The sequence below is a fragment of the Diospyros lotus genome, chromosome 4 (assembly GCF_014633365.1).
Source record: "Diospyros lotus cultivar Yz01 chromosome 4, ASM1463336v1, whole genome shotgun sequence".
NCBI classification, from domain to species: Eukaryota; Viridiplantae; Streptophyta; class Magnoliopsida; order Ericales; family Ebenaceae; genus Diospyros; species Diospyros lotus.
In genome coordinates, this window is record NC_068341.1 from 8,479,433 (window position 1) to 8,506,490 (window position 27,058).

At 36.1% G+C, this 27,058-nt stretch overlaps 3 protein-coding genes across 8 annotated transcripts; 2 read left to right on the forward strand and 1 right to left on the reverse strand.

Annotated features, from left to right (window-relative positions):
* The first annotated feature begins 671 nt into the window (after window positions 1–671).
* Window positions 672–3,981, forward strand: LOC127800294 (FT-interacting protein 7). The gene has a single exon (XM_052334821.1). The coding sequence runs from the start codon at window positions 835–837 to the stop codon at window positions 3,868–3,870; it is 3,036 nt and encodes a 1,011-aa protein (XP_052190781.1). The 5' UTR covers window positions 672–834; the 3' UTR covers window positions 3,871–3,981.
* An 817-nt stretch (window positions 3,982–4,798) lies between these two features.
* On the reverse strand, window positions 4,799–19,456 carry LOC127799610 (uncharacterized). Of its 2 annotated transcripts, XM_052333806.1 has the most exons (11): window positions 19,211–19,456; window positions 19,072–19,110; window positions 17,511–17,602; window positions 9,622–9,871; window positions 9,358–9,477; window positions 9,207–9,282; window positions 8,729–8,937; window positions 8,517–8,625; window positions 7,861–7,953; window positions 6,766–6,926; window positions 4,799–5,813 (listed from the first exon to the last, which is right to left on the reverse strand). In XM_052333806.1, exons 1-11 carry the CDS (start codon window positions 19,397–19,399, stop codon window positions 5,259–5,261), a joined length of 1,893 nt encoding a protein of 630 aa, XP_052189766.1. In that variant the 5' UTR covers window positions 19,400–19,456; the 3' UTR covers window positions 4,799–5,258. The 2 variants fall into 2 exon arrangements, with proteins under 2 accessions (XP_052189766.1, XP_052189767.1); XM_052333807.1 differs by lacking the exon at window positions 19,211–19,456 and having other exon boundaries at window positions 9,622–9,879; window positions 19,072–19,095.
* Window positions 19,457–22,893: 3,437 nt separating this feature from the next.
* On the forward strand, window positions 22,894–26,904 carry LOC127798852 (uncharacterized). Of its 5 annotated transcripts, XM_052332487.1 has the most exons (9): window positions 22,999–23,040; window positions 23,394–23,453; window positions 23,538–23,584; window positions 23,723–25,190; window positions 25,406–25,514; window positions 25,591–25,693; window positions 25,890–25,990; window positions 26,189–26,341; window positions 26,703–26,904. In XM_052332487.1, exons 4-8 carry the CDS (start codon window positions 24,970–24,972, stop codon window positions 26,330–26,332), a joined length of 678 nt encoding a protein of 225 aa, XP_052188447.1. In that variant the 5' UTR covers window positions 22,999–23,040; window positions 23,394–23,453; window positions 23,538–23,584; window positions 23,723–24,969; the 3' UTR covers window positions 26,333–26,341; window positions 26,703–26,904. The 5 variants fall into 5 exon arrangements, with proteins under 5 accessions (XP_052188448.1, XP_052188446.1, XP_052188447.1 ...); XM_052332488.1 differs by lacking the exon at window positions 23,394–23,453 and having other exon boundaries at window positions 22,894–23,040; XM_052332484.1 differs by having other exon boundaries at window positions 23,538–25,190.
* Window positions 26,905–27,058: the final 154 nt, after the last annotated feature.

The window sequence follows — 27,058 nt, forward strand, 5'->3', positions numbered from 1 at the left end:
TCTATATATACGTCAGCTAAAACAAGAAATGAAAATTATTCATATTATTCTTGCCCTTGTCCCCGACTTTTATTTTTTGTTCTTCTTGCGCTTGGTGTTTCATGATTCTTATTTATTTTATTTCATCTTTAATTGAAAAATATTTTAGAAAAAAAAAATTAAATAAATTATGATTATTTTTTAATATTGATAAGAACACATAAATTTATTAAATATTTTAGAGTACATCGATAATGAAGGATAAAAAATATGAGCACACAAATATCTGTGTTGATGGACATTTAACACTTGTTGAGATCCAAACATATTAGTGATATAAATAGACTTGAATTCAAAAATTCATAATCACAAAATACCGAATATTAAAAACAAGATCTTGCTTTTATATATTCATACAAACTCACATATATACATATACAATATCGTACGTACATATAATTAATATAGGTATAGATAATATACTTATATACACACAAACACAAACACAAAGAGAAGGATGTATTTCTCTCTCTTACCCACCAGAATCTCTTTGGGATGGGACCAACCACTTCACCAAAGGACACCTCTCTCTCTCTCTCTCTCTCTCTCTCTCTCTAACATAATAGTTTCTGTCTTCACACTCCAAATAAACCAGTCAGCCAGTCCCCTCCTCCTCTCTCTCCCCCCCCCCCCCCCCCCCCCCCACCGCCCCCTATTTTTCTCCCTCCCACCTCTTTTTATTTTGCCCTCGGCTCGGCTCGGCTGCCCCTACACTCCTCCTTCCTTCTTCCTTCTAATTCAATCCCCCTTTTGCTTTTCAGCTTCCAGAATATACATCGACCATCAAATTAAACCATGGCCAAGCTGGTGGTGGAAGTTCTCGACGCCGGCGATCTCATGCCCAAAGACGGCCTAGGCTCGGCCAGCCCCTTCGTGGAGGTGGACTTCGACGACCAGCGGCATAGAACCCAGACCAGAACCAAAGATCTCAACCCGCAATGGAACGAGAACCTCGTTTTCGACATCAAAGACCCCATACAGCTCCCCGACCAGACCATTGACGTCGTCGTCTACAACGACAGCAAAGTCGGCCACCACAAGAACTTCCTCGGCCGCGTCCGAATCTCCGGCGCTTCCGTCCCCTCCTCCGAGTCCGAAGCCATGGTCCAGCGTTACCCGCTCGACAAACGCGGCTTGTTTTCCCGTATCAAGGGCGATATTGCGCTCAAAGTCTACTCCGTTCATGGCCAATTCGGTCCGCCGAATGGCCAGATTCATGCCGACGCCAAAGAGGCGCCGCCGCCGCCGCCGCCGTTGCAAGATATAAACTTCAATTCGAATTCGAGTTCCGATTTCAGTACCAATATCAGCAGGAAGCTTGATCACGACGATGAAGGGGAGTCCAAGAAGAAGAACAAGAAGAAGGAAAAAGAAGTCAGGACCTTTTACTCCGTCGGGAAGGGTCCGGCTCCGGCACCGGCAGCTCCAAAGCCGGCTAATGTTGAAGCGAGAGCTGACTTTGCCCAGGCAGGACCAGCCAACGTCATGCATATGCAGTTTCCGGTGCCGGGGATGAAGCCGCCGGAATTCGGCCTGGTGGAAACCAGGCCGCCGGTGGCCGCCCGGATGCGCTACCGCGGCGGCGACAAGACGGCGAGCACCTACGATCTGGTCGAGCAGATGCACTACCTGTATGTCAACGTGGTGAAAGCCAGAAATCTCCCGGTCATGGACATTTCCGGCAGCTTAGACCCCTACGTAGAAGTGAAGCTCGGAAACTACAAAGGCGTGACCAAACACTTGGAGAAAAACCAAAACCCAGTTTGGAACAAAGTCTTTGCCTTCTCGAAACAGAATTTACAGTCCAATGTGATCGAAGTCACAGTGAAAGACAGAGACATCGGAAAAGACGATTTAGTGGGCTGGGTTCTGTTCGACGTTGCAGAGGTTCCTCTCCGACTCCCACCGGACAGTCCACTGGCCCCTCAGTGGTACAAACTGGAGAACAAGAAACGGGATAGAGTTCAGGGCGAGATTATGCTGTCTGTTTGGATTGGAACTCAAGCGGATGAAGCTTTTCCAGAGGCCTGGCATTCGGATGCTCACGATGTCAGCCAACACAACCTTGCCAACACAAGATCAAAGGTCTATTTCTCCCCAAAGCTTTACTATCTTCGTGTTCATGTCATTGAAGCGCAGGACCTCGTCCCCAGTGACAAGAGCCGGCCACCGGAGACATTCGTGAGAATTCAGCTCGGGCACCAGACCAGAGTCACTAGGCTATCGCCGGTGAAACATGTGAATCCGACTTGGAATGATGAACTCATGTTTGTGGCGTCCGAGCCCTTAGAAGAATTAATGATCATTAGTGTGGAGGACAGGGTTGGACCCGGAAAGGACGAGGTTCTAGGCAGGCTGCTGATTTCGGTTAGGGACATTCCGCCAAGACTGGATTCCTACAAGTTCCCGGACCCTCGCTGGTACAATCTCCACAAGCCGGCTTTTGCAGAGGAAGACAGCGGCAAGAAGAAGGAGGCGAAATTCTCTAGCAAGCTCCACCTTCGCCTCTGGTTGGATGCCGGCTACCATGTTCTGGACGAGTCTACACACTTCAGCAGCGATCTTCAGCCGTCAGCGAAGCAATTGAGGAAGCCCAGCATTGGGATTCTTGAGCTTGGGATATTGAGTGCCAGGAATTTGCTGCCTATGAAGAGCAAAGACGGGGGTAGTACTGATGCCTATTGCGTGGCCAAGTACGGGAACAAATGGGTTCGAACAAGGACGCTTCTCAACACCATGAATCCCCAATGGAACGAGCAGTATACTTGGGAAGTTCACGATCCCTGCACTGTGATCACCATTGGAGTTTTCGACAATTGGCATATCAACGGAAGTAGAGAGGATGCCAGAGATCTTAGGATTGGGAAGGTGAGAATTCGACTGTCGACTTTGGAGACCGATCGAATTTATACCCATTACTACCCATTGGTGGTTCTTCAACCTTCCGGTTTGAAGAAGCACGGGGAGCTTCACTTGGCGCTTAGGTTCACCTGCACGGCCTGGATGAACATGGTGGCTCAGTACAGCAGGCCATTGCTGCCCAAAATGCACTATGTGCAGCCCATACCTGTGAGGCACATCGACTGGCTGCGCCACCAGGCGATGCAGATAGTAGCGACGAGGCTGTCGAGATCAGAGCCGCCACTCCGGCGAGAGACGGTCGAGTACATGCTGGATGTGGATTACCACATGTGGAGCTTGAGGCGGAGCAAGGCCAATTTTCACCGCATAATGTCACTGCTCTCTGGAATCTCAGCCGTCTGCCGCTGGTTCCATGATGTCTGCACCTGGAAGAACCCGGTCACCACCTGCCTTGTTCATGTCCTGTTCTTAATTCTCGTCTGCTACCCGGAACTGATTTTGCCAACAATTTTCCTGTACCTGTTCGTGATCGGCCTCTGGAACTACCGGTTCAGGCCGAGGCACCCGCCCCACATGGACGCGCGGCTGTCGCAGTCAGAGAACGCGAACCCCGATGAGCTCGACGAGGAGTTTGACTCATTCCCGACTTCCCGGCCACCGGACCTTGTCAGGATGAGGTATGACAGGCTGAGGAGTGTGGCCGGGAGGATACAGTCAGTGACAGCAGACTTGGCAACACAAGGGGAGAGGGCTCTGGCCATACTAAGCTGGAGGGATCCAAGAGCTACGGCTATAGTGATTATCATCTCATTGATCTGGGCTGTGATCCTTTATGTTACTCCGTTTCAGGTCATTGCAGTGCTGCTCGGGCTTTACTTGATGCGGCATCCCCGCTTCAGAAGCAGGATGCCTTCAGTGCCTGTCAATTTCTTCAAGAGATTGCCTTCAAAGTCAGATATGCTTCTATGACATGGACAAATTAGTCATCCGCCCATCATATATAGATAGATAGATCTTTATTTTTCTGTGAATCAGAAAGACTGTTCGGTAAATAAAATTTAAATCCAGTAAGATTATCAATGCCTATGTTGCACGGAAATATTTTATAAGAGCTATTTTCTTGTTTTGAAAATATTTTTGAAACGTTTTCTATTCCTGTTTCAGACCCTATTTATGTCTATTTTTTTAGAAGAATATCCATTTCTACGTTTTCTATCGGAAACGTTTTTCATTTCTGTTTCTGTGTAACATAAATCAAAGCAGCCCTAAGCAAGAAGGAAAGGGCAACAAGTTGCCTTTCTCAACCCCAACCCCAACCTCTAGCCCAAGCCTTTCCCGAGATGGCGGCATGCATATCCTGTTTATTCTTCAACCTCCTTGTGTATTAGACAGCCCTACCACTATTTTAAGCTGTTGTAAAATTTTGTTAAATGAAAATATATGAGACACGCATTTGCCAGCAGTTGCTCAGTAGCTTGAAGTACAGATTTATAGCTACCAGTCCAAGAATATCAACACTGAATAAGCCTTAGTTAGGGTTCTTCAAACTTTGTTGCATGCATCAGGTCAGGGTCTAGAATGTAAGAAGAATAATGCTATTGGTATATCTTTGTATATACCTTAAGCTACACAAAGGTGTACAAATAATAAAAATATCCCTCATAAGACGCATAGAGACGCGTAGAGAGACGTAGAATATTTTGATCATAATACTCCTTGTGTGTAGTCCAAAATATACAAAAATAGTATACATGTAACATGATTCATGTAAGAATTGTCAAAAAAATCAAGCTCACAAGTTCTCCAACCAAAATTGCCTTATGGGTGAGCCTGCTTGGTTTCATTTCCAAACTTTAACATCAGGAAGTTAATTTAGCAAAAAAACAAAAAATTAAAGTAATAAAGATAATCATTTTCTAGTGTATTTCATTTTCTTACTAAATTGGTTTCAAGAACTCCAGGAACTTCCCTCAATCGCAAACTGGGAGTTCTTTTCTGAAAACGACATCCAAAAACAGTTTACAAGCACATTCTACATGGCATTTGTGCTGGGCTAGTTACAAATTACAAGAGAATAGAGGATAGAGTTTGTCATTGGCTTAACAAATATTTGAGAATGACAGCATTCCCCAGATTTCGTTAAAATCGACCTGCTAGCACTTCCAATAATTACTGGCGCCTTCAACCTTTGGCAATGTACATTGATGTTACTCAAAGATAACAATATCAATAAACATCAAGCTCTAATAGGAACTAGCCTTGACACACTTCTGCCATATCCTGCAAAATCTCACATATTGGAGAGTCAGCCGGGCAATCCTTCCACCTGTGCAAACTAGAATTCAAATCAGATCCGTTTATTTAGCCATCGTACTCCCAGATACCAGAAACGAGACTGCAACTACGATTGTCAACAAGCTCAGGAACATTCCACTCACAAGAGCCTTGTCAATAAATGCCCAACTGCGTATTCTTCCTCTACTATATCCTTCTTCTTTAGATTCCAGGACACTCACATCTTCCGTCCTCTTCTGCAAATGGTTCTTCCGCTTCCTCAACAACCATCTAAAGAGGTTTGGGTCGTTCCGTTCTTCTGAGCAAGTACCATTATTGGAGGGGGAAGCTACATTTACCTGTGACATTGTCTCTCCCCCGCAAGTTTCATCACAAGCACAAGGTTGCGGCTCTCTTGAACATGCGCATGCTTCATCTAGCTTGGATGACAAACATTTGTTGCCACTTGGCCTTTTATCACATGTAGCTATATTATGATTTCTTTCATCGAGACTCTTGATCACTTCACCAAAAACCGACCACCTTCCAACTGAGGTTATCTTAACCATAGCAGAAGTCCCCAGAATGGTTTCTGGACCAACTACCAGCACTTGCACATATCCTTTAGTGTGACCCACCTGGAGCAATGAAAGCCAAGTCACATAAATAGGAAAGTGCACATTTGGAAGAAAGCCATATGAAATTGACCTAAGTTTTGAATATGATAATGCCTGTCTTGAATTTTGAGCACCACCTCATCTAAAAGCTTAAATAGCTAGAGAGAGAGAGAGAGGTAACTTCAAAACCCCTTTTCTTAGCCCACCCCCTTGGGTGGCTTGGCTCTTTTGCATAAGTAGATTTATCACATGCAAATATTTAGTTACGGGATAGAAAGTGCTATCTGGAGTGAGTTCTATTGCCTTACAATACCTTTTTCTCAGGAGCTTGATCCAACATATACCTAGCAAAAGAAAAAAAGAGCTTGATCCAACATAGAATGTCAATGTCCACTATGGGCTTAGGATTGCATGACTATATAAATCCAACAACTTACATATAGCATTTCATCTAATTTCACAAGGTAGACTCATGGCAATAATTTCACACCCCCATAGCGGGGTTTGTGATTGCGCATCACTGTCCAAGTGGCCGTTTGGCCTGCAACACCTCACCGCAACAGAGGTACTTTGGTCCACATGGGAACCATAAGCCATAAGTGCGCCCCCCCCCCGCGGGCCACACATCCTCAAGTGGGTTCCTTCTGCATACTGTTGGCTGGTTGTTGTTTTGAGATTATGTTGAATTGTTGACTACCATATTATCTGAAGTTAAGTTGGAGAGGAGGAGAAACTTCATTATCCGTTTCTCATCAGCTTGACTGGACTTCTGACATTACAAAGCCACTTCAACATCAAATTCGTCTTAATGTAATTATTATATTTGTCTTTGAATCTTCTGTATGAAGAATAACTTGTGCCAGAGTATTGCCCTTGCACCAAGTCCCCACTTAATACAAGATTCTCTTAAAACATCTACAAGTATCTTAACAAGAGATCAAACAATAATTTTGTATCAGAGACACAATCTTACCAAGTGGATACCATCAGTTGCAATTTCAGTGATCAATATTCTCTCTACTTTGCCCTCCATGCCATTATATGGCATAAATGACTCGAAAATGGAAGTCAATTCACGGCTACGTTTCTTCACTACAGTACTTAGGACCTTTTTCATCCTCGCAGCTGGAGTTCCTGGTTAAAAAAAAAAACAGATTTTGACAGCAACACTAAGAATTAGCCAATCAATGTCACTGCTTTGATGTAGAATCAATCAACCAAGGAGCAGAGAAAAGAAAAGGAAGGACAGAAGGAAACAAGAAAAAAGGTGAGAGAGCAACAAATAGAGAAGAGGGAGAACAAAGCAGAGAGGAGGAGAAAAAGACTCCTGGAAAGACAGCGGTAGGGAAATACGTATTCCAAGCATAGCAATATTAAAATCTAAAATCCCTCACTGTTGTTAGTATCTAATGAGAAAAGAGAAATTAAAAGAACAATAAAAATTCCAGTCCCCAAGTTCAAAGTTTGAACATGAATCAAAACTCCAAACAACACTAATCTTTTTTCCTATTTACTATTATTTTTGTTTGGAAGGCATCTTTTGATGCACTGTAATTATTATTTGGTTCATTTGCAAAAGGCAGTCCGCTAAAAGTAAACCATGTGGCAGGCATGCCCAGAACATGTGAGACAGCTCAATCTAAAATGTTAATAGGCCAGGTACCTTCTATAATATTTAGAGACCATATTGATGATTGTTAATGTAGCCAAATGAGAACACAAGTATGCCACTTTTGAGTGAATGTGAACTCTAGTTAGCCCACATACATTTTCAGACTCAATTACCTAATGGGTAAGCAAAATAGAAATCCTGGGTGCTAAACTAGCTAGGTTCCGAAATGCTGAATCAACTAAGCAACTGACTGAGGAAAAAAATGTCAGACCAATTCACCGTATATGCTGTGCCCCAGTGTTACATGTCTACGAAAGCATGATAATTCAACATTGTAACAGGCTAGAAACTAACTAGAATGGTATCACATCAATAATCATCACCAGTTATGTGGAACAAATGTCCTAATGGATTTTACAAATATAGATTGCTTAGAGGATTCAACAACAGTATTACCAGGCCGAGGATAGAACTGCGATATATGAACTTGAGGGAACTTGTACTGCTCAATGAGACTCACAGTTTGGGCAAAATCTTCATCAGTTTCACCTGACAAGACAAGATATCACATTAATTCTATAATTACCTTTCTACTCTAACAAACACCTTTTTTACTTTTGCCACTAGAGTCTACTTAGATCAAGATCTATCTTACTAACTGGAATCAACCAAATGTTTTGCTTAAAACAATATAATCAAATATTGTTGTTGCTGATGATTTTGAGAATTTTAAATATTTTGCAATTTACGCAGCAATCCAACAAAAAAAAAAAAATCCCACTCATTACTTTTGCTAATGACTTTGAAATTTTTAGATGTGTAGTAATATAAATAGCATTCAAAAAAAAAAAAAAAGAACAGTAATTCCCACTCAAGGAAATTATTTACAATATTTCTTGACTAACTCAATGTGATGGAATTAAACTACTAAAGTACAACAGTACATCCAAAAAATTGCTAAATAACAAAAGCAATTTTGGATAGTTGCTAAAATGCTTAACTGCCACTTGTAGCAGTAGACAAACATTTTCAAGAGGAAAATGAAAAGTAATTCCTGACACAGAAGCAACATAAACAATGGATCACAAGGCTGTAGCTAACTTGCAACTAACCAGGGAATCCACAAATTATATCAGTTGCAATCTGCATCCCTGGCACAAGTTCAGTCAATGTATCTACTACAGTCTTGAACTGGCTTACAGTATACTCTCGATTCATTGCCTGGAAACCAGTTATCATAAGCAAATAGGCTTCAGTTAAACAGAATGGAGAGGGGCGGATAAGATTTAGACATAATCTAATCAGCTTCAGAAAGAAATTTTACACTCAAGACTTCATCACTCCCAGATTGGACGGGCACATGGAGAAAAGAGTACACACATGGATGACGCAAAACATCTGCTATGTCTTTTAAGTGCTCAAGAATATAAGGAGGATTGGTCATGCCAACGCGAAGCATTGTGCTTCCATCTGAGGGGAGCTCTGTGACAATAGCCTTCAATAGAATTGGAAGGTTAACACCAATGTCACGTCCTGCAAATTTTGAAGCCAAACATATCACCAATTCTGTTTTTTTAATCAGGGTGTCGGCAACGTGGTTGTTCTCGTTTCAATTTTCTGTTTTTTTGTTATCTTATAACTTATCAATAGAATAGTCAGACTTGTGTGCATAAGAAGTGAAACCATAAAACTGGCTTCTATCCCCCACCCCTCTCCCCCCCAAAAAACAAAAAAAGAATATCCTACAAAGTACTTGAGAATCAGAAGTATATTTATGAGGTATGAAAAGGCAACAAAAATACCGTATGCCCCAGTGTCTTCACTGCTCAACCAAATCTCCTTTACTCCATCTGCTATAACAGTTTTAACACGCTCTACCTGAAGTGATAAACTTTAATAAAACAACCAAGAAATTCAAATCAATGACAAATTCGTGCAATGGAACGAACTTACAAGGCTGTCAACTGTATAGCTCCCTAAATGACCACGGGCATGCTTTGTCTTGCAATAAGTGCAAGCACCTAAGCAACCAACATTAATAGGAAGAATCTCCACAAACCTGTTCTTCCTCACCTGCCAGAGTAAATAAGTTAAATATCTTGACAAGAAAATGAGATAACAATTTCACCACCAAATAAGTTGTGAACACAAGAAAGTGATAGCATGAATCAAGAACCATTGCAGCCAAAAGCAAGTCATCCAGGGAAACAGTGACACCTTCGGGAGATCAAGTGCTGGTAATGTCTTGCGGTTCAATAGCCGCACCTCATGTCCTTTCAAAGTCTCTTCTACGACTTCCACCACACGATCAATTTGCTGAACTCCAACTATGCTAACCCCTTCTAGCTCTTTCAAATCACGACTTCCCTGAGGCACACATCCTGCCACCACCAAAGGTTTTTTTGCACTCTTGCACTTCGATATTAGGGTCTCCATTGCAGACTGGCTTGGAGACTTTACAGTGCATCTGCATCACTAGATAGTAATAAATAACATAGACAATACAAGTTGAAAGAACAATGCTTTACAACCCAAGAAAACTTTAGCTAATCAGTTCTCCATAGAAAGCAAGCTAAGATGAGAAAACAAATCAGCTAGTTTCCAGCAAGCAGTTTCTACTGTATAACATAAGAAGTTTAAGCTAATAATGAACAACAATTACACGAAGCCCTAATCCCACTAAATAGGGTAGGCCATGGATTCTAGCTCTTCAATTTTCCCATATCTTCTGCAAGGCCTAAAAGCTTTTCACTAAGTTTTATTTAATCTTCCTTTATCTCTTTTACTTTAAATTTCTTCCATTTTATCCACTCTCCTCAAAAAGTGCATCTATGTGTTTTTTTCTCATATGTCTAAACCATCTTAAATGTGTTTCACACAGTGTAGTCAAAGGCAAGTGCCTGGCTCCCCTAGGAGCTCAGGCGACAGGAAGTGCCTCACCTACTCCTAGGCAAGCACTCGTCTGGGCTGTAATGAAGCAAAATCAAAAGAAAATTGAAAGAAAGTGAAGGGTCGTCTGCAGAAAGGATGTGAAAGGTCTCCCAGTGTAATAAGAAGAGTAAAATGAAGAGAAAAATGCAAAAACAAAGAAGAAAAGCAGATGCACTTGGCTCCTCCTTGTGTTGTATGCTGTTTGTTGCTTTTTAGTCACTGTTACACTAGTTCTCAGTTAGTATTTTAACTTTTCAAAATTTGCTAATTGTTGCTCGACGGTCACTCTTTTGTTCTATGATATATATATTTTGTTCTAGACTTTTAGTCAATATTCAATTAATATTTGCAACAAAAGAATTATATATGTTTGTTACAATTTTAAGCCTGTAACAGCACAAATTGTAACTTGATATATAATATTGTTTGTTTGTTAATATAATATATTATATAACTTTATATAAATCATGTAATTTAGATTTTTTGTGTGAATATTTATATTACATTGTATGTTTGTTTGTTTCCTATATGTATTTAAACTTGTTCATTTTTTATATAAATATTGAACACTTGTTATATGCTTATTATCTTTTTCATATTAAATATTTTTTTTATTAATTTTTTAAAATTTCGCGCTTTGCTTTGGTCAAGCGAGAGCTTTTTTAGCACCTAGCACCCTAGGCGATATAAGGTTCATAGTGCCTTTTGCCCCTAACTACCTTGGTTCCACACATTTAATCTTTAATGGGCACCATTAAAATCTTCTTAAAAATAATCTCATTTTTAGTTCTATCTTTTCCTATATGATTGCACATCCATGAAAAAATTCTCATATTACGTTCATTTTTGCATATGTTGGTGCTTCACTACTTAGCGTTCCATGCAATACAATAAAGTTGGTCGTATAATTGTTCAATAAAACTTTTCTTTTAGCTTTAAAGGAAAGCACCAATCCAACTTATTGTATAAATAACTTCATTTCTAATTGTCTTCTCTCATATAGACACACAATGCAATATAATATCCTTAACTTAGTTGTGGTAATATTTTGAAGATGTTAGTGCTTGACTACCCATTACTTTTTGCCATATAATAGAGCAAATCTTATAACTGTCTAGTACAATTTACAGTTGCATAAAAGCCTAGAAACCTTTCTACTTTTAGCCATCCTACCTTGATTCTATGAGTAACATCCTCAATAATCTCCCCATCTTTATCAACCATTAACGTTAGATATTTAACTCGATCTTTTATTAGACTAACTCAATTTTCAAATCTCACAACATCATGCACTCCATTTATAAGAAAATTACATTTTATATTATTCAATTTTCAACCTGCTCAACTTGAAGCTTTTGAATTCTAAGGTGTCCCTCCAAAACTCAGGTTTACAAACCCATGGATGTTAAAGACGCGCCTAGGCGCAAGGCGCCTTGACTGGGTTGAGGCGACGCGTTTTCCGGGAGGCCCTCACCTTGCATAGCGAGGCGCCGGGGTGTGAGGCGTGCCTAGGCAGCCCAACGTCACTCCCATCTTCCTCCTGAGTCCCAATGTCACTCCCATCTTCTCCCTCTCCTTCCGACCTTCAAGCCAGCCTTCGGAAACACCTTGGGAGCCACCGGAAACACCCTCCTCAAGTTGTCTAGCCGCCCGAAACTCCCATCTTCTCCGGCACTAGCTGTCGATAGGCCTGATCTTCCTCTAACCGTTGTTGTCAAGCTGTGCCCACCTCCTTTCTTCCTCTCCTCTCCTCTCTTCTCCTATGCCTCACGCTCTTCTCCACTTTTCTTCTCCTCTGCTCGCAGCTCACGCTCTTCTCCTCTCTTACTCTCATCTCTTCTCCTCTGCTTTTCAAGTTGTCAAGCAGCCCGCTGCCCACCGAAACTAGCTACCATTCTCAATTCCAACTTCCCATCTTCTCGGTTCTAGCCTGCTCTCGTGAGTTCTTTACTTGTTTTATTTGATTATTTCTTACCTACTTGCTTAATTTCTCTTGCTGGTTGCTACTCTTTCTTTATACGATTGTTGTTTTCTTGTTGATTAGAGAATTTTAAGGAAGTTGGAACTGTGTTGCAGCAGCTCAGTCAATGTTGTCGACAACTTCCAAAACTAACCCGGCATGGAATTACTTTGAAGCTGATCCTAATGACAAAAATACCACCACATGTAAATTTTGTTGTAAAGTAACGAAATGTGGCATATTTTGGGCAAAACAACATTTTGTGGGTGGTTTTAGGAATACTAAATCTTGTGCAAAATGTCATCCATCAGTAAATTAAGAGATTGGAGAGTACATGCAAAAGAAGAAGAATGACAAGGATGAGCGAAATATGGCACCGTTAGATGATGATTTCCAATTTGATGAAGGGTATGATGATGATGAGGAGCCGCCACAAAGTAGAAAAAGACCTAATGTATCTACCGGAAGTGGAAGCGGTACTAGTAGTGTTGGAAGTGTTAAAGGGTCAAACACAAAATGGTCAACTTCATGTTTTTCTTAAAGACCCAGAAGTTACTGTGTTGAAAAGCCAGAGCAAAGGAAGGCAAACAAGGTTGGGTGAGAATGATTTTGCAAAAAAAGAGTTAAGAGCACGAGTTTGTAGAAACTTCGCACGATGGATGTATGATGCAGGCATTCCATTCAATGTAGTGACATATGACAGTTTTAAAGTCTTTATAGAAACAGTTGGTTAGTATAGTCCAGGTGTGAAGCCGCCTAATTACCATGAAGTCAGGGTTCCCCTACTCAAACAAGAGGTGGAAGCCACTCATACAATTATGAAAGATCATGAAGAAGCGTGGGCCAAATATGGATGTTCCATTTTGTCAGATGGTTGGAAAGAAGAGGAAAAGGACATTGATTAACTTTTTAGTTAATTTTCCTAAAGGAAGTATGTTTTTGGAGTCTGTTGATGGTTCCAGCTATTCAAAGACTGGGGAAAAGATGTTTCAATTATTAAGTAAATGTGTGAAAAATATTGGAGTAAGAAATGGGGTGCAAGTGGTCACTGATAGTGCTTCAAACAATGTTTTAGCGGGAATGAAATTCATTTTTGTAATTTGTATTATGTTTATAACTAGAACAATTTGAATATTCATTAGATATTTATTATTTACTAATATCTTGTTAATTTCACTCTAAATAATAACAGGAAGATTTTTTGAGGCAAAATATCCTACATTGTTTTGGACACCATGTGCAGCACACTGCTTGGATTTAATGTTGGAAGATATTTTCAAGTTGCCTAATATGAAGAAGACATTTGAGAGAATTGTTATGGTGAATAACTACATCTATACTCGTTCGGGTCTAGCAAACATGCTTAGAAGGTTTACTGACAATAAAGAGTTGTTGAAGCCTGAAAAAACAAGATTTGCAACTGTCTTTATCACTTTGGGCAGGATGCATAGTCTAAAAAGCAACCTTAGAAGGATGTTTACCTTTGAAGAGTGGATGACAAGCAAGTGAATAAAAGAAGCGGAGGCTAAAAAGGTTGTAGAAGTGATTTTGATGTCTTCATTTTGGAACAATGTTGTTTATGCTTTAAAGGTGGCTGGTCCATTGGTGCATGTACTGCACTTAGTGGATGGTGAGAAGAAGCCAGCTATGGGATTCATATATGAGGCCATAGAAGCGATTGCTAACTCTTTTAATGGGGATGAAAAGAAGTATGCACCCATTTTTCAGATCATTGATAATCGATGGGATATTCAGCTTCATCGCCCCCTACACGCTGCTAGTTGGTACTTGAATCCAAAATATTTCTACAAGGCTGAACTTATAGATCCAAAGATCATGACTGGCTTATATGAATGCATTAGAAAGTTAAATCTAGATGTAAAGGTTCAAGACCAAATTGATGTTGAGCTTTCAATGTATAACAAGGCAGATGGGTTCTTTGGAAACTATATGGCTATTAGAAAGAGAGCTGAGAAATCACGAGGTATACACATATATATATTACATTATATATATAATCATTCTAGATAATAGATAATAATTAACCCATGAATTTTATTGGATAGCTGAATGGTGGGCTTCATATGGAATGTCAACACCCACATTGCAAAATTTTGCAATTAAAATTCTTAGCTTGACTTGTAGTTCATCTGGGTGTAAACATAATTGGAGTATGTTTGAAAATGTAAGTGCATTGTACATATAACACTTATAATTTTTATTAGTAGTTAGTTTGTTTCATGTAGCTTATTCTTAGTATGTTTTTGCATAAATTATTGCAGCTTCACACTAAATGGAGAAATAGGTTTGATCAACTTTGTTTAAACGATTTGGTGTTTGTGAAATACAATAGAGTATTGAGGTGTCGATATCAAATGCGAGATACCATTGACCCTATCATATTGACCCACATTGATGAAAGTAATGAATGGTTGACTGGAAAGCTTGATGAGGAGAATGATAAAAATGATGAAACTGTTTCTTCAGATGACGCTGGGGATGGGTTGACATGGAATAATGTCATTGCGGCTACAGGAGTTGGAGAGCCTAGTTATCGATTTAGAATTAAACAAACTCGATCACAATCAAGTTCAACTTTGGCTTCGACTTCAAAATGGCGAGTAACTCAAGAGATTGAAGAGAAGGAAAATGAGACAGAGACCGAAGATGATGAAGACTTGGAAGAGGGAGAAGAATTGGGAGAGGAAGAAGAAGATGACGGGGTGATTGAAGGGGATGATGAAGATATTGACCTTAATGTTGATGATCTTCTTGATGATGATTGATTAAAACTTCTTTATTGATTGTGGACTTGTAGTGTTTATTGATTGTGGACTTGTAGTGTTTATGTATTTGTTTAGAACTTTGCATGATGTACTTGTTTGAGTTTGAACTTTGATGATGTTTCTAGTTTAGAATTTGCATGATAAATGAATCAACTTTGATGTTGTTAGTTTAGAATTTAAAGATGATGAATCATGAATGATATGCATGTGTTATTATTGATAATTTGATAGTTGTTTATGATTTTATAAGATTTTAAGTTTTTTTTCTAAAAGGTGCACCTCACTCCACAAAGGTGCACCTCACCTTGTGCGCAGGGTCAGCCCTAGGCATAGGCTGCCTAAGCAACCGCCTAGGGCCCATGCCCATTTTAAGCCATAAGGGGGGCCATACCTATTTTAATTTTCAGATTTTAAATTAATTAACAAAATAAAATTAATTAAAAATAATAAATTTAAAAATTAAAAAGACGTCAGGGGGCATGCCTATTTCAAAACATTGTAAATTTTTAATTAATCTCAATCTCCCACTTTCTTTTATCAATAATTAATCCCATGAGTATCACTATAATTTTTAATTAATCTCAATTTCTCACATTTCTTTATTAATAATCAATCTCATTCCCATGCGTCTGGTAGTAACACTCATCCCCTCACAACTATTCTATGTATTTTTAATTAATCTCAATCTCCCCCTTGTATGATTGTATCACAACTATTTCATGCACCTGGCAGTGGCCACGACTCCATCGTCCTTCTCAATTCCACTCTTCAATTTTTTATCCATCCATTGTCATTGCATCTGCCATCAATCTGCACAGGCGTAGGTCCTCAATCCAACCGATTTCATAATTATGCATTCTCTTTAGTGATGCATCACTAATTAATCCCATAAGTATCACTATAATTTTTAATTAATCTCAATTTCTCACATTTCTTTATTAATAATCAATCTCATTCCCATGCGTCTGACAATAGCACCCATCCCCTCACAACTATTACATGTATTTTTAATTAATCTCAATCTCCCCCTTGTATGATTGTATCACAACTATTTCCACGTACCTGGCAGTGGCCATGACTCCATCGTCTTCCTCAATTCCACTCCTCAATTTTTTATCCATCCATTGCAACTGCATCTGCCATCAATCTGCATAGGCGTAGATTCTCAATCCAACCGATTTCATAATTATGTATTCTCTTTAGTGATTCCATTTTCGTCCTCACCATCCCATTGTATGATTTATCAAATATATCTTTTGATTTTTTTTATTAGCCCTTAAATTATCAATTAATTTTGTATATATATTTCAATATTTGTGATCCCTCTGTTATTAGTGAATCTACACTAATGGATTGACGATTGTGTCTATTGAAAAACATATGTTGGAAAAAATTAATTATAATAGTTTAATTCTTGATTTTTCATCTAAAAATGTTAAAAGAGTAAATTTAAAGTGAAATATTGTGAATTTTATATAATAAAAAAAAATTATTCGTATTAATTTTATTTTTAAATATAGTCGTAGAGGGCCCCATAAAAAATTTAGTTTAGGGCCCCTAAAATCTCAAGGCCGACCCTGCTCGTGCACCTCGCGCCTCAGGCTCTAGGACCCTTTGCGCCTATCGCCTTTCAAAACTATGCACAAACCATGATAATTCAAATGAAAGACAAACAGAAAACTGGTATTACATATTTCATCTTTTTGTGAATAAATTTAGAATATACAAAACTATACGTTTGTTGGACACATCTGCTGATCAGATACTACATGTCAAATAAAGTTGAGAATGAAATGGTTGCCATATATATAGACCTAAACAAGTATTAGTTTATGTACTTTGTATGTGCTTACAAGTATTCATACATGAATGGATTCATATATCTAGTCCACCAGTTAACTCACTTTTAAGGTGCTGATAATTCACAAAAGATCAAGAAATACAAATAAATGCTGTCTTAAGCTATGGAAAGTTAATTTGACCATTAAAAAAAATCATATGTTAAATGTTTGGTGCAATGCTAAGGAGAAAATAATAAATAAAATAAAAGATCAAAAGAGCATGTATTGTGTAAATATATGGATAAACAAATTGTAAATCATAGAAGAGTTTTATAAATCCTCAGTCTAAATGAAAATTTGGGTGGCAATATTATAATATTGCATAACATATTGAGGTTCGCTATTATGAATAAATATCATATAGGGCCAAGAAAAGTATAACAAAGTACAGAAAATAGCCATCTAGGAACAACAACAAAAAAAAAAAAGACAACATAGCTAGATTTTGTATGTGCTAATATCAAACAACCACCTAACAGCACAATGATGCGTTCATTATCCAAGCAAAATTAAACTATTACTAATCAATAGAAAGAAATATAGCAAATGCTAAGAGAAAGGAAAAATAAAATTTAAATAGGATCTCACGTATTTATTAGCCAAATGTCTGCTTCATCAGGATTGTCACTCACTGCGTAACCAAATGCTGAGAGCTGACCAGCCATATATTCACTGTCACTCTGATAATAACATAACATGAGGGGAAATTTTTTCAGGAACAAAATGAATTCAGTCACAGGGTACACAAATGATATTATTGGAGAATGCATCACAGTTCTAAAATGATAACTCAGTGGTCCGATAAAAAGTGAAGATAGCAAATCAGGTAATTTCCTGCAAGACTGCTACTTGGTTGTAACTAATCAGCAGGGTTAATCAATCATGTCAAAGAAGATAGATCAACTGGCTTCCAGAACAACATTTTGATTTCCCCTAGTAAACAGGAAGACAAATATATATTTTGCAGAAAACTTGAAAGCCTAAGTAGAACATAGCTAGTAATACTCAACCTCAGCTCAACAGAGAGACACTATTCACTTATAGTATCTTTAAATACCCCACGGACCCAAAATCCACCATAACTCTTGCAATCCCCATTCACCAAAAATTTAAAATTTCTACAATGAAATGCAAAAATGAAAATATAATATATATGTGTGTGTGTGTGTGTGTGTGTATAATATGCATCAAATTGATTTTTTAGCCAATGCATCAATCTCCTTATTTTTGACAGCTTTATCAGAGGATGTACCTGCATGTTACCACTAATAGCAGCAATGTTCTTCCTACCCATTAATTCCTTTTCAGCAAGCAGTTACCCACTCATATACAAAAGTATACTATATATAACCGTTTGTTAGCTCATGTTTCTATCCTTGCTATATGAAAAGAGACATTGATGCAGAATAAAACAGTTAATGGACGTATAAATTACTTTCCAAATGTTTCTAATACATGCCAACTGCCTTGTAAGTTAGAAAATTCCTCATACCATGGAAGCTCCATATTCGATACTGTCACGATAATACTTCTTAGTAGCATAAATTTTTAATTTTACATTATGCTGTAATTCGTAACACTATTTTACTGCTTGGATCTCTTAATTACTACTGTAACTTCTATAATAGTTTGTTAGCCAATGATTGCCACGTGTAAAGGGGCTAGAATAGGACAAAATATGTTGTAACAGCCGTTGGGAAAGGAAAGGATCATCTGTGGCAGCGACCATCCTAACCGAGTATATCACCTTCCAAGTCTCTCTTGGAACGGTAACAAAGATCATTAAAATTTCTGCATTCCTTATCTCTTCTCTCTTTCTCTCTTTCTAAATCTCTCCTACTTCTCTCTTTCTCTCTTTATTCTCTTTGTTTTCTCTGCTGGACCGATTTTATCTTCCTAATTCAATCTGAATTAGGAGTGCGATCCTATTGTAACTACACAACCGTGACAGATACCCAATACTATGGTTGTGATCTGTCTATATAGCCGTGTTTGTATGTGAAACATTCCCATATAAGTACGTGGAACTGGGAAAATGACGGTACACGATATTTTAGGGTGCTATCAGCAATTAAGCAGCTATACATCGCCACAAACTCCTTATGTGAACACTTAAATTATCATCAACACGAAAGAAACAAGAACTTACTTGATTATGCGAACATCCAAAAGTCTTCATATAAATCGTCTGCATAAAAATACAACACATAAAGTTCATAGCCAGGTATACAACTAAACATGTTGATTAATTAAAAATGCGGAAGAATAGACAGAGAAAGAGGAGGAACCTGAGTGCCAGGGATCTTGGGCGACTGAGGGGCAGCGAACGAGCCTTGAATTGCAGACTGCCTGTTGCCGACGTTAGGCTGCTGGCGGTTTTTCTTCTTGGGATTGACCCCGACGGACGCCGCCACTGACAGCCTGAAACCCGGCGGAGCTCCGCCACTCCCACGGAGGAGATCCTCGATGTCTTCCATACGACTTAACAAGATCGAGGACAGAGAAAAGGCAGTGCTTAAACGAGGGTTTGGATTTGCGGTATGGGCTATTTGGGCCAGGATTCTGCTATTTGGGCCAGGATTCTGATAAGTTTTTGCTCTTCGCATTTATAAATAAAAAAATATTATAATTACTCTTGATAACAACTTTCATTACTACTCGTATTTCAAAATTACCCTCTCACATATCTGATACCTTGTACATAGTCACAACTCACACATCACCTTCTCTACTCATTGTCACCTTCTCTGTTATGTCACCTACTATTTATTTATTGTCGGAATTATCTCGTCTTATCAGAATTTTCAAGTAATGAATTTGAATTTTTAATTTTTCAATGAGTTTAAGTTTGGAGATTTCAATGCACGATAGAAAAATTCATAGTTCTCAAACCTTATATATTTAATTTTTTTATATTTTATTTTTTATACAAATATTTGAAAAAACTTAATTTTTAATTAAATAGTGCTAATTAACATTTTTTTTATACTTTATTTTTTTTATTTAAGTATTACACTTGAATAATTTAATTTTTAATAAAAACAAATACATATTTTTTACTTAATTTTTTTAATCTAATAATGAATTTCCCGAACCCGTGGATAATCCGTAGTTCCCGAACTCACTGGTTCGGGGAACCTATCTTTTATTTTTTTTATATTTTATATAATTGTATTAATATATTTTATAATATAACATATTTTATATTAACATTATATTAATATATTTTTTTATACTTAATTTTTTTATTTAAGTATTGGATTCAAATAATTTATTTTTTAAAAAAAACAAATATATAATTTTTTTACTTAATTTTTTTTATCTAACTATGGATTTCCCGAACTTGTGGGTTCGGGAAATCCATAATTCCCCGAACTCATGGGTTCGAGGAACACATCTTTTATTTTTTTTATATTTTATATTTTATGAAATTATATTAACATATTTTTTTATACTTAATTTTTTTATCTAAGTATTGGACTTAAATAATTTAATTTTTTTAAAAAATAAATGTATTTTTTTTATAAAATTTATTTAATACCATATTTCCCGAACTTTGAAGTTCGGGAAACATGATGTTTCCAAAATTTTGGAGTTCTGATGTTTCCCAAACTCCAAGGTTTGGGGAAGCTGGGCTTCCTTGAATCCTAGGGTTCAGAGAAGTTAGAAATTTTCAAACTTTAGGATTCGAGAAAGCCCAGTTTCGCCGAACCCTAGAGTTTGAGAAACATGAATTTTCTCAAACTCTAGGGTTTGGGGAAGCCCAACTTCTCCGAACCTTAAGTCCCTGAACTTTAGGTTTCGAGAATCATGAAGTTTCTCGAATTTAACTTCCTGACTTCCTACAACAAACATCAATACATACATACAAATATTACTATAACTCTCAAAACTCATTTATTTATCCATCAAATGATTTGTGGTGTTTTTTTTTTTTAGTAGTTATTATCTTCCTCATCAAACTCTATTCATATCATCATCAACATTTGACTGTAGTAATCAATGGCTAACTCTGACTGGTTGAGATAAAATAATTGAGTAATGGTGAACGTGAAACAATAGAAATGAGTGACCTCTCTACTATGGTGATGAGAAAATATTTTTACATTGGCGAGCATAAAATAATAAGAAATTAATTACAGAGTTTAGTCGGTGAGAAAAAAGCACGATGGTAGATGGTTGGGTAATATGGGTAGTTGAACATTGAATAAAATGAATGATAAAATTAAATTTTTGTTTAAGATTATTTTAAGTATATTAAAAAATGGCTACGAGAAGCAAAACATGACTACGAATAGAATTTTGCCAATGGGTCAATGGGCGACAGCTTTCTTTTAATTATAGTTTAATTTAATTTAATTTATATTTTTAGTAATGGATGAGGTGTCTTTGAAATAAAAAAACAACTCAAAACTCTATAAATATTTCTTAATCACATAGAGTCTGCAGGTAAATTATTCAAATCACAAAAATTTAGAAATTATTTACTTACAATTTAATTGAAAAAACATGTCACAATAACGCATGAATAGAATTAGAATAATGATTTAGAGTCCCAAACAATAAAAATAGGGATTGAATTTATGAATTATAAATTAAAACTAATTATCATGATCCATACCATAAAACTAATAACAACATTTAATGTAGTTATATTAAAATAATTAAAAGATCATTTTATATTGGGTAAATTACAATTTCCCATTAAATTGTGTGAAATTCATGATTATATTTTTGTTGTTTTGAAAATAAACTAATTACTCTTTAACGTTTCACCTCCATTAGTATCTTTTAAGAAAAAATATAAAAATACTATATCGTCAATCCTTAATTTCTTATTAATAAAATATATATATATAAGATAAATAATTTTTTTTAACAAATTTAAATAAAATTCATGATTAGATATATGTATTTTTGAAAATGCCTGTCTATTATCTGACTATGTTTTAATTTCGTGAGTATGCCTTGACATAAAATAGAAAATGACTATATTGTCTATCTTTATTAACAAAGCATACATGATTCATATAATTTTGTATAAATTGTATAATAATTATGTATATGTAAGATGTTTAAATTTATTGTATCATCATTTAGCATAATATTTTATATATTTTTTTATCAAAATAAAGTATTTATATACAATAGTAATAATCAGAATATATATAGATTTATCTAAGTTTCTTATAATTAATATCATATTTAACTATTTCTATCAATTTTTATTTTTTGATTTGCCTATCCTTTTCTCATTAAGAAAAAAATATTTATTTTTTATTATCCATTTTCTTTCACAAAATTAAATATTTATGTGTAATATTTATTTGTAGATATTTTTTCATTAAATTTATGTGCTCGCACATGCGCACGCACCTATATATATTAGAGGAGTAACTCACGTGTAAAAAATATATATAAATAAATTTTTATGATTATAATATATATTTTAATTTGTTTAGATAAAACTTTAAATAAAATAAGTTAAGTTTAAATAAATTTTAAATTTTAAATATAATAGAGGAGTTTAAAATAAATTATGTAAAGTTTAAATTTTGTTAATATAATATTTTAATTAATTTTTTTACAATCTTTTTTAAATAAGGGTATTTACGAGATTATAAGTAAGTTTTTTTTTTTTAAGGCTCATTTGCCATATCAATAATTTACTAATGGATATTGACGAAATTTAAATGTAAAGGGATAATAAGAGTATTTTCAAAACACAAATGTGATTACGAATTTTATTAAATTTTAAAGAAAAATAATAATTTACCACTTTAAATTTGAAACTGTACAATAATAAAGCTCAAAGCCTAGTTAAAACTAAAAAGAAATACTTGGCCATTATGGAACCCATTATCCACTTCCCCCACAGTGCTGCTTTCTTCATAATCATGGGAGAAGATGAACCACACACAGCTGCTCTCAGCTGAATAATAGCTTCGACATTTGGTGGTTTGGAATTGAAGACATGGCCAATACTTTCATCCACTGCACCAGTAACTGGACGCCGCCGCCGCCGCAAGTGCGACTCCCTCAGGCAACTGCGGAGCAACAAAGAGGCGGTAGAATTGTGGCGTTGGCAGCCAAGTCTGCTGGCTTCTCTCTCAACTCGGTATGCCTCTAGCACAACCTTGTACTTGTAGATTAAAATAAAATTATTTATTCTACAGACTCAACTCAATTCTGTTAATGTTTCCGCCTGCTACGAATGTTTTAGATTATAACACTTTAATATTATTTTATTAACTATTAAACTGAGAATCAGCCCAATTCAACCTGAATTTACACAGTAAAGTTGAGATGGCAAATCAAACGAACTTCTTATGTGCTTTTTCATCACACCCAACACATATATAATATAATATATATTAGCAAAGATTGTATCTCTATCTCTCAATTCATGCACATGCCTGATCATGATGCTGCATCTGGGCCTGAAAATGCTTGCATGCTTCTTGTGTGTAGGCCAAAAAAGGTTGCCAAACATGTAAAGGCCAAGGTGCAATAGAGTGTCCGGGCTGTAAGGTGCTACTTAACTCTCATATGTAGTAAGAGAATGCACTTACTCATTTAGCTCATATCATAGCGAGTATTTATTTGTTTGGGCAGGGCACGGGAAAGAACAAAAAGAATGGGAACATCTTTGAGCGTTGGAAGTTAAGTTTTTCTTTATCTCGAGGATGAATATGAGTACATGTTTGAACAGAGATGAAATAACTCAGTTTTTTATTTATTTTTTGTTCTAATTCTACTTTGGTGTTCAATTACATTGTTTCAGGTGTTTTGATTGTCAGGGATTTGGATTAAAAAGTTGTCCTAGTTGTGGAAAACGAGGTTTGACGCCAGAACAAAGAGGAGAACGATAAAGTGGTCAAGAGCTTGAAATTATAGGGCAATTTAGTGAGACAAAAATACACATAATTAAAGAGTTGGGACAATTGAAATTGTAACTTAAAATAGTAATTGATAGTATATGTCACTGTGATATCAGGGCAAGATCTTGAGTGTTAAAATTTTATTGAAAACAAATTGAATATTGTACAATTTATGTAACATTCAAATTTCTTCAACTAAGATAGTACTATCAGTGCTCGGGGTGGTGGCAAATATAAGAATATTATATATTCTGGATATATATTTTAGCTTATATATGTATATATTCACATATTTATATTGAATATATATTTTTTATTAAAATAAATTTATTAAATCTCTTCTCTTTTTTTTTTAATTAGACATAACTAAGGTCACCGCTTAAGCCATCTCTAACCCATTTCTCAAATTTGGTATAACTTTTACACCAAATTTGGTGCAACTTTCATACATCTTAAAAATCATCTCTAACTTACTACACCAAATTGGGTGCAAAGTAACAGTGTCTTCGTATTTTCTCTAATTTTTTTTAATCATCAACTATTCTTTAATTTAAAAGTTCATTTATTTAATATTCAATTTTACTACTAAAATTAATAACTACAAATTATATATTTTTAACAGGAAAAAATATTGAATAGTAAATTAATAACTAAAATTAAAGTCTAGTCGTTGATTATGTAGTACTTTCCTTTAATAAATTTAGTTTTTAATTTTTATGTTATTGTCCTGCTAAGTTTGTGTTAATAATTAATAATCATGATTGTAACGATTGTATTTTTATTTTTAATGACTAATTTTATTTAAATGCGTTAGGTAGTTATTAATTTTTATTTGATAATTATACGCATCAGATAATTTTACAATTTATTATGAGTGTTAAAAAAATATTAGTAATTAAACCATAAGAGATGTAAATATATAAAAAGGGATATAATAGGAATTAATTTTTTTTATAGTTACATTTAAAAGATTAAATTTTTATTATTAAGGTAAAAGAGTAAATTTTTAATCATAAAATTAAAAGGTTTATAAAAATATAGAATGGGATATGAAAGGAATTAGAATTTTTGTTTAGTTGAAATCCAGGGGCAAATTGGGAACAAAAGTTTTGCACCAAATATAGTGCAATTGCGCAGTGTTCACTGCACCAAATTTGACGCCAAATATGGCGCTGGATTGGAGATGGAATAGTGGACATTTTGCACCAAATTTGGTGCTGGTTGGAGATGCTCTTATAACGGAGAAAAACCCTTTCTGTTGTGACTTGGCCAACGTCTACTCTCTCTCAAACAAAAAAGTGAGAAGAAAAAATAATAATAATAAGTTGCTGAAATCTCTCCTCTCTCATCTTCTGGAAGAATCTCCATTGCAATTACTCTTTTACAGGTATTAGCAACTTTCATCTCAGATTAACGTTGTCAAATTTGTATTCTCTTTCTTCATTTGTTGTGTGCACGATCGGATTTCAGTCCCATTGTGGCTTCGTTTTTGATCAATGTAAACGCGTTTCAATCTTAAACGACAAATTCCAATCGTTTCGAAGCTGGACCAGAATTGTGTGGATATGTTTTGAAGATTGACGTATTAACTAATGGAATTAGGGCCAAGAATCCATGGACTCTGACGGTGTTCTCGATTTTGATTTTTGTTGGAATTGATCATTCCGCACCTCTTTGGATCTGGGTTATAGAAGTTCTTGCGTGTCAACAGGTATATGAAGATTATCTACAATGGTGACCGTCAAATTCTTTTGTATATGTTACAGACCTCAGCAAATTTGCTTTAGGTTGGGTGGTCTACAATGGATACCGTGAAAGGACAAGGAGGCATTCAAATGCTACTTACTGCCGAACAGGAGGCCCAACAAATTATCTCTGAAGCCAAAAACTGTAAAATCCAGTCCTGATACATGTTTATTCGCCCTTATTCCTATATAATCGTTCTCTATCTGTGTATCAACAGTTGAAGTTGCTTGTTACGCGTATTCTTTTTCAGTTTAATTGTTTTCTAATTTCACCTTTCTCATTTGTTGATCTCTTTTCTTTCACAATTTTGGATCCATCGTTTTAATCCTTCGAACTTCAGTGAAACTAGCAAGGTTGAAGCAAGCTAAAGACGAAGCTGAGAGAGAAGTGGCGAATTATCGTGCACATTTGGATGCTGAACATCAGAAGAGAATAGCAGAGGTATTTATTGTCTTCCAAATATCATTTTCCATCTCAACTACTTTAAATTTTATTTTGAGGTTCAAAAATACACCGTCTCCTCATTTTTAGTTCTATATCTATATAGACATGGTGTGAGCTCAAGCTGTAGTTTTTGTTTTGAGTTACAAATTAAATCACATATCGTATCCTCTCGTTTTTGGTTCCATTTTTGTATAGACAAGTGGGAGCTCAGGGTCGACTGGAAAACGACTTGAAGAGGAGACAGAGACGAAGATTAAGGAGTTGAAGCAGACGGCTTCAAAGGTGTCGCCAGAGGTTGTTAAGATGCTTCTCAAGTACATCACCACTGTGAAAACTTGATGCATGAAGGTTAGAACGACTAGTTCATACTTCATCCTCCATTAAATTCCTTTTTCCTTTTCTTGCAGCCTCAACATTTACTAGCTGCATATGGAATATTAATCTAATAAATAACACAAAATAAAGTAGTCTTATAATTTTATTATTATGTTTAACTTGAATTAGTGAGTATTGAGATTAACTTTAAGTTCTTAGGGATAATGGTTGATATTCAACTTGAAATCAACATTATTTTCCTTCTCTATTACTGAGGAGGTCCATTCGCATTTTATTCTAGCTTATCATAGTTGAAAGATCAGTCTGCAAGAATCTAAATATTTACCTGATTACTTCTTGTTGCTGATGTTGAATGTATCTTCCTTTTGCTTAGTTGCAGATTGTCTGGAAATTAACCTGATGGACATGAAGAACAAGCAATAAAGGAGGACATCAATGGCTAGACATTCAAAAACAAGGAATTTGGGGCTTCTTTTCATCTAATTCATTCTCTTGAATTATGTAGTAGAAAATAAATTGGATTATCAAGGAAATGAGAACCAGAGTAAAAAATGCTTCATTGATCTCTTCATAGATCTCAGCCTTATATATTGACCAAAACCTATGAACTAATTTACAGAAATGCCATTGATTAAAACAACAGCAAAACAGCAAGTAACAAAACTAACTAATAAGTCCAATGTCCAATCTAAAATCCACTGTTACAAAATACAAAAATAAACCAAAAAT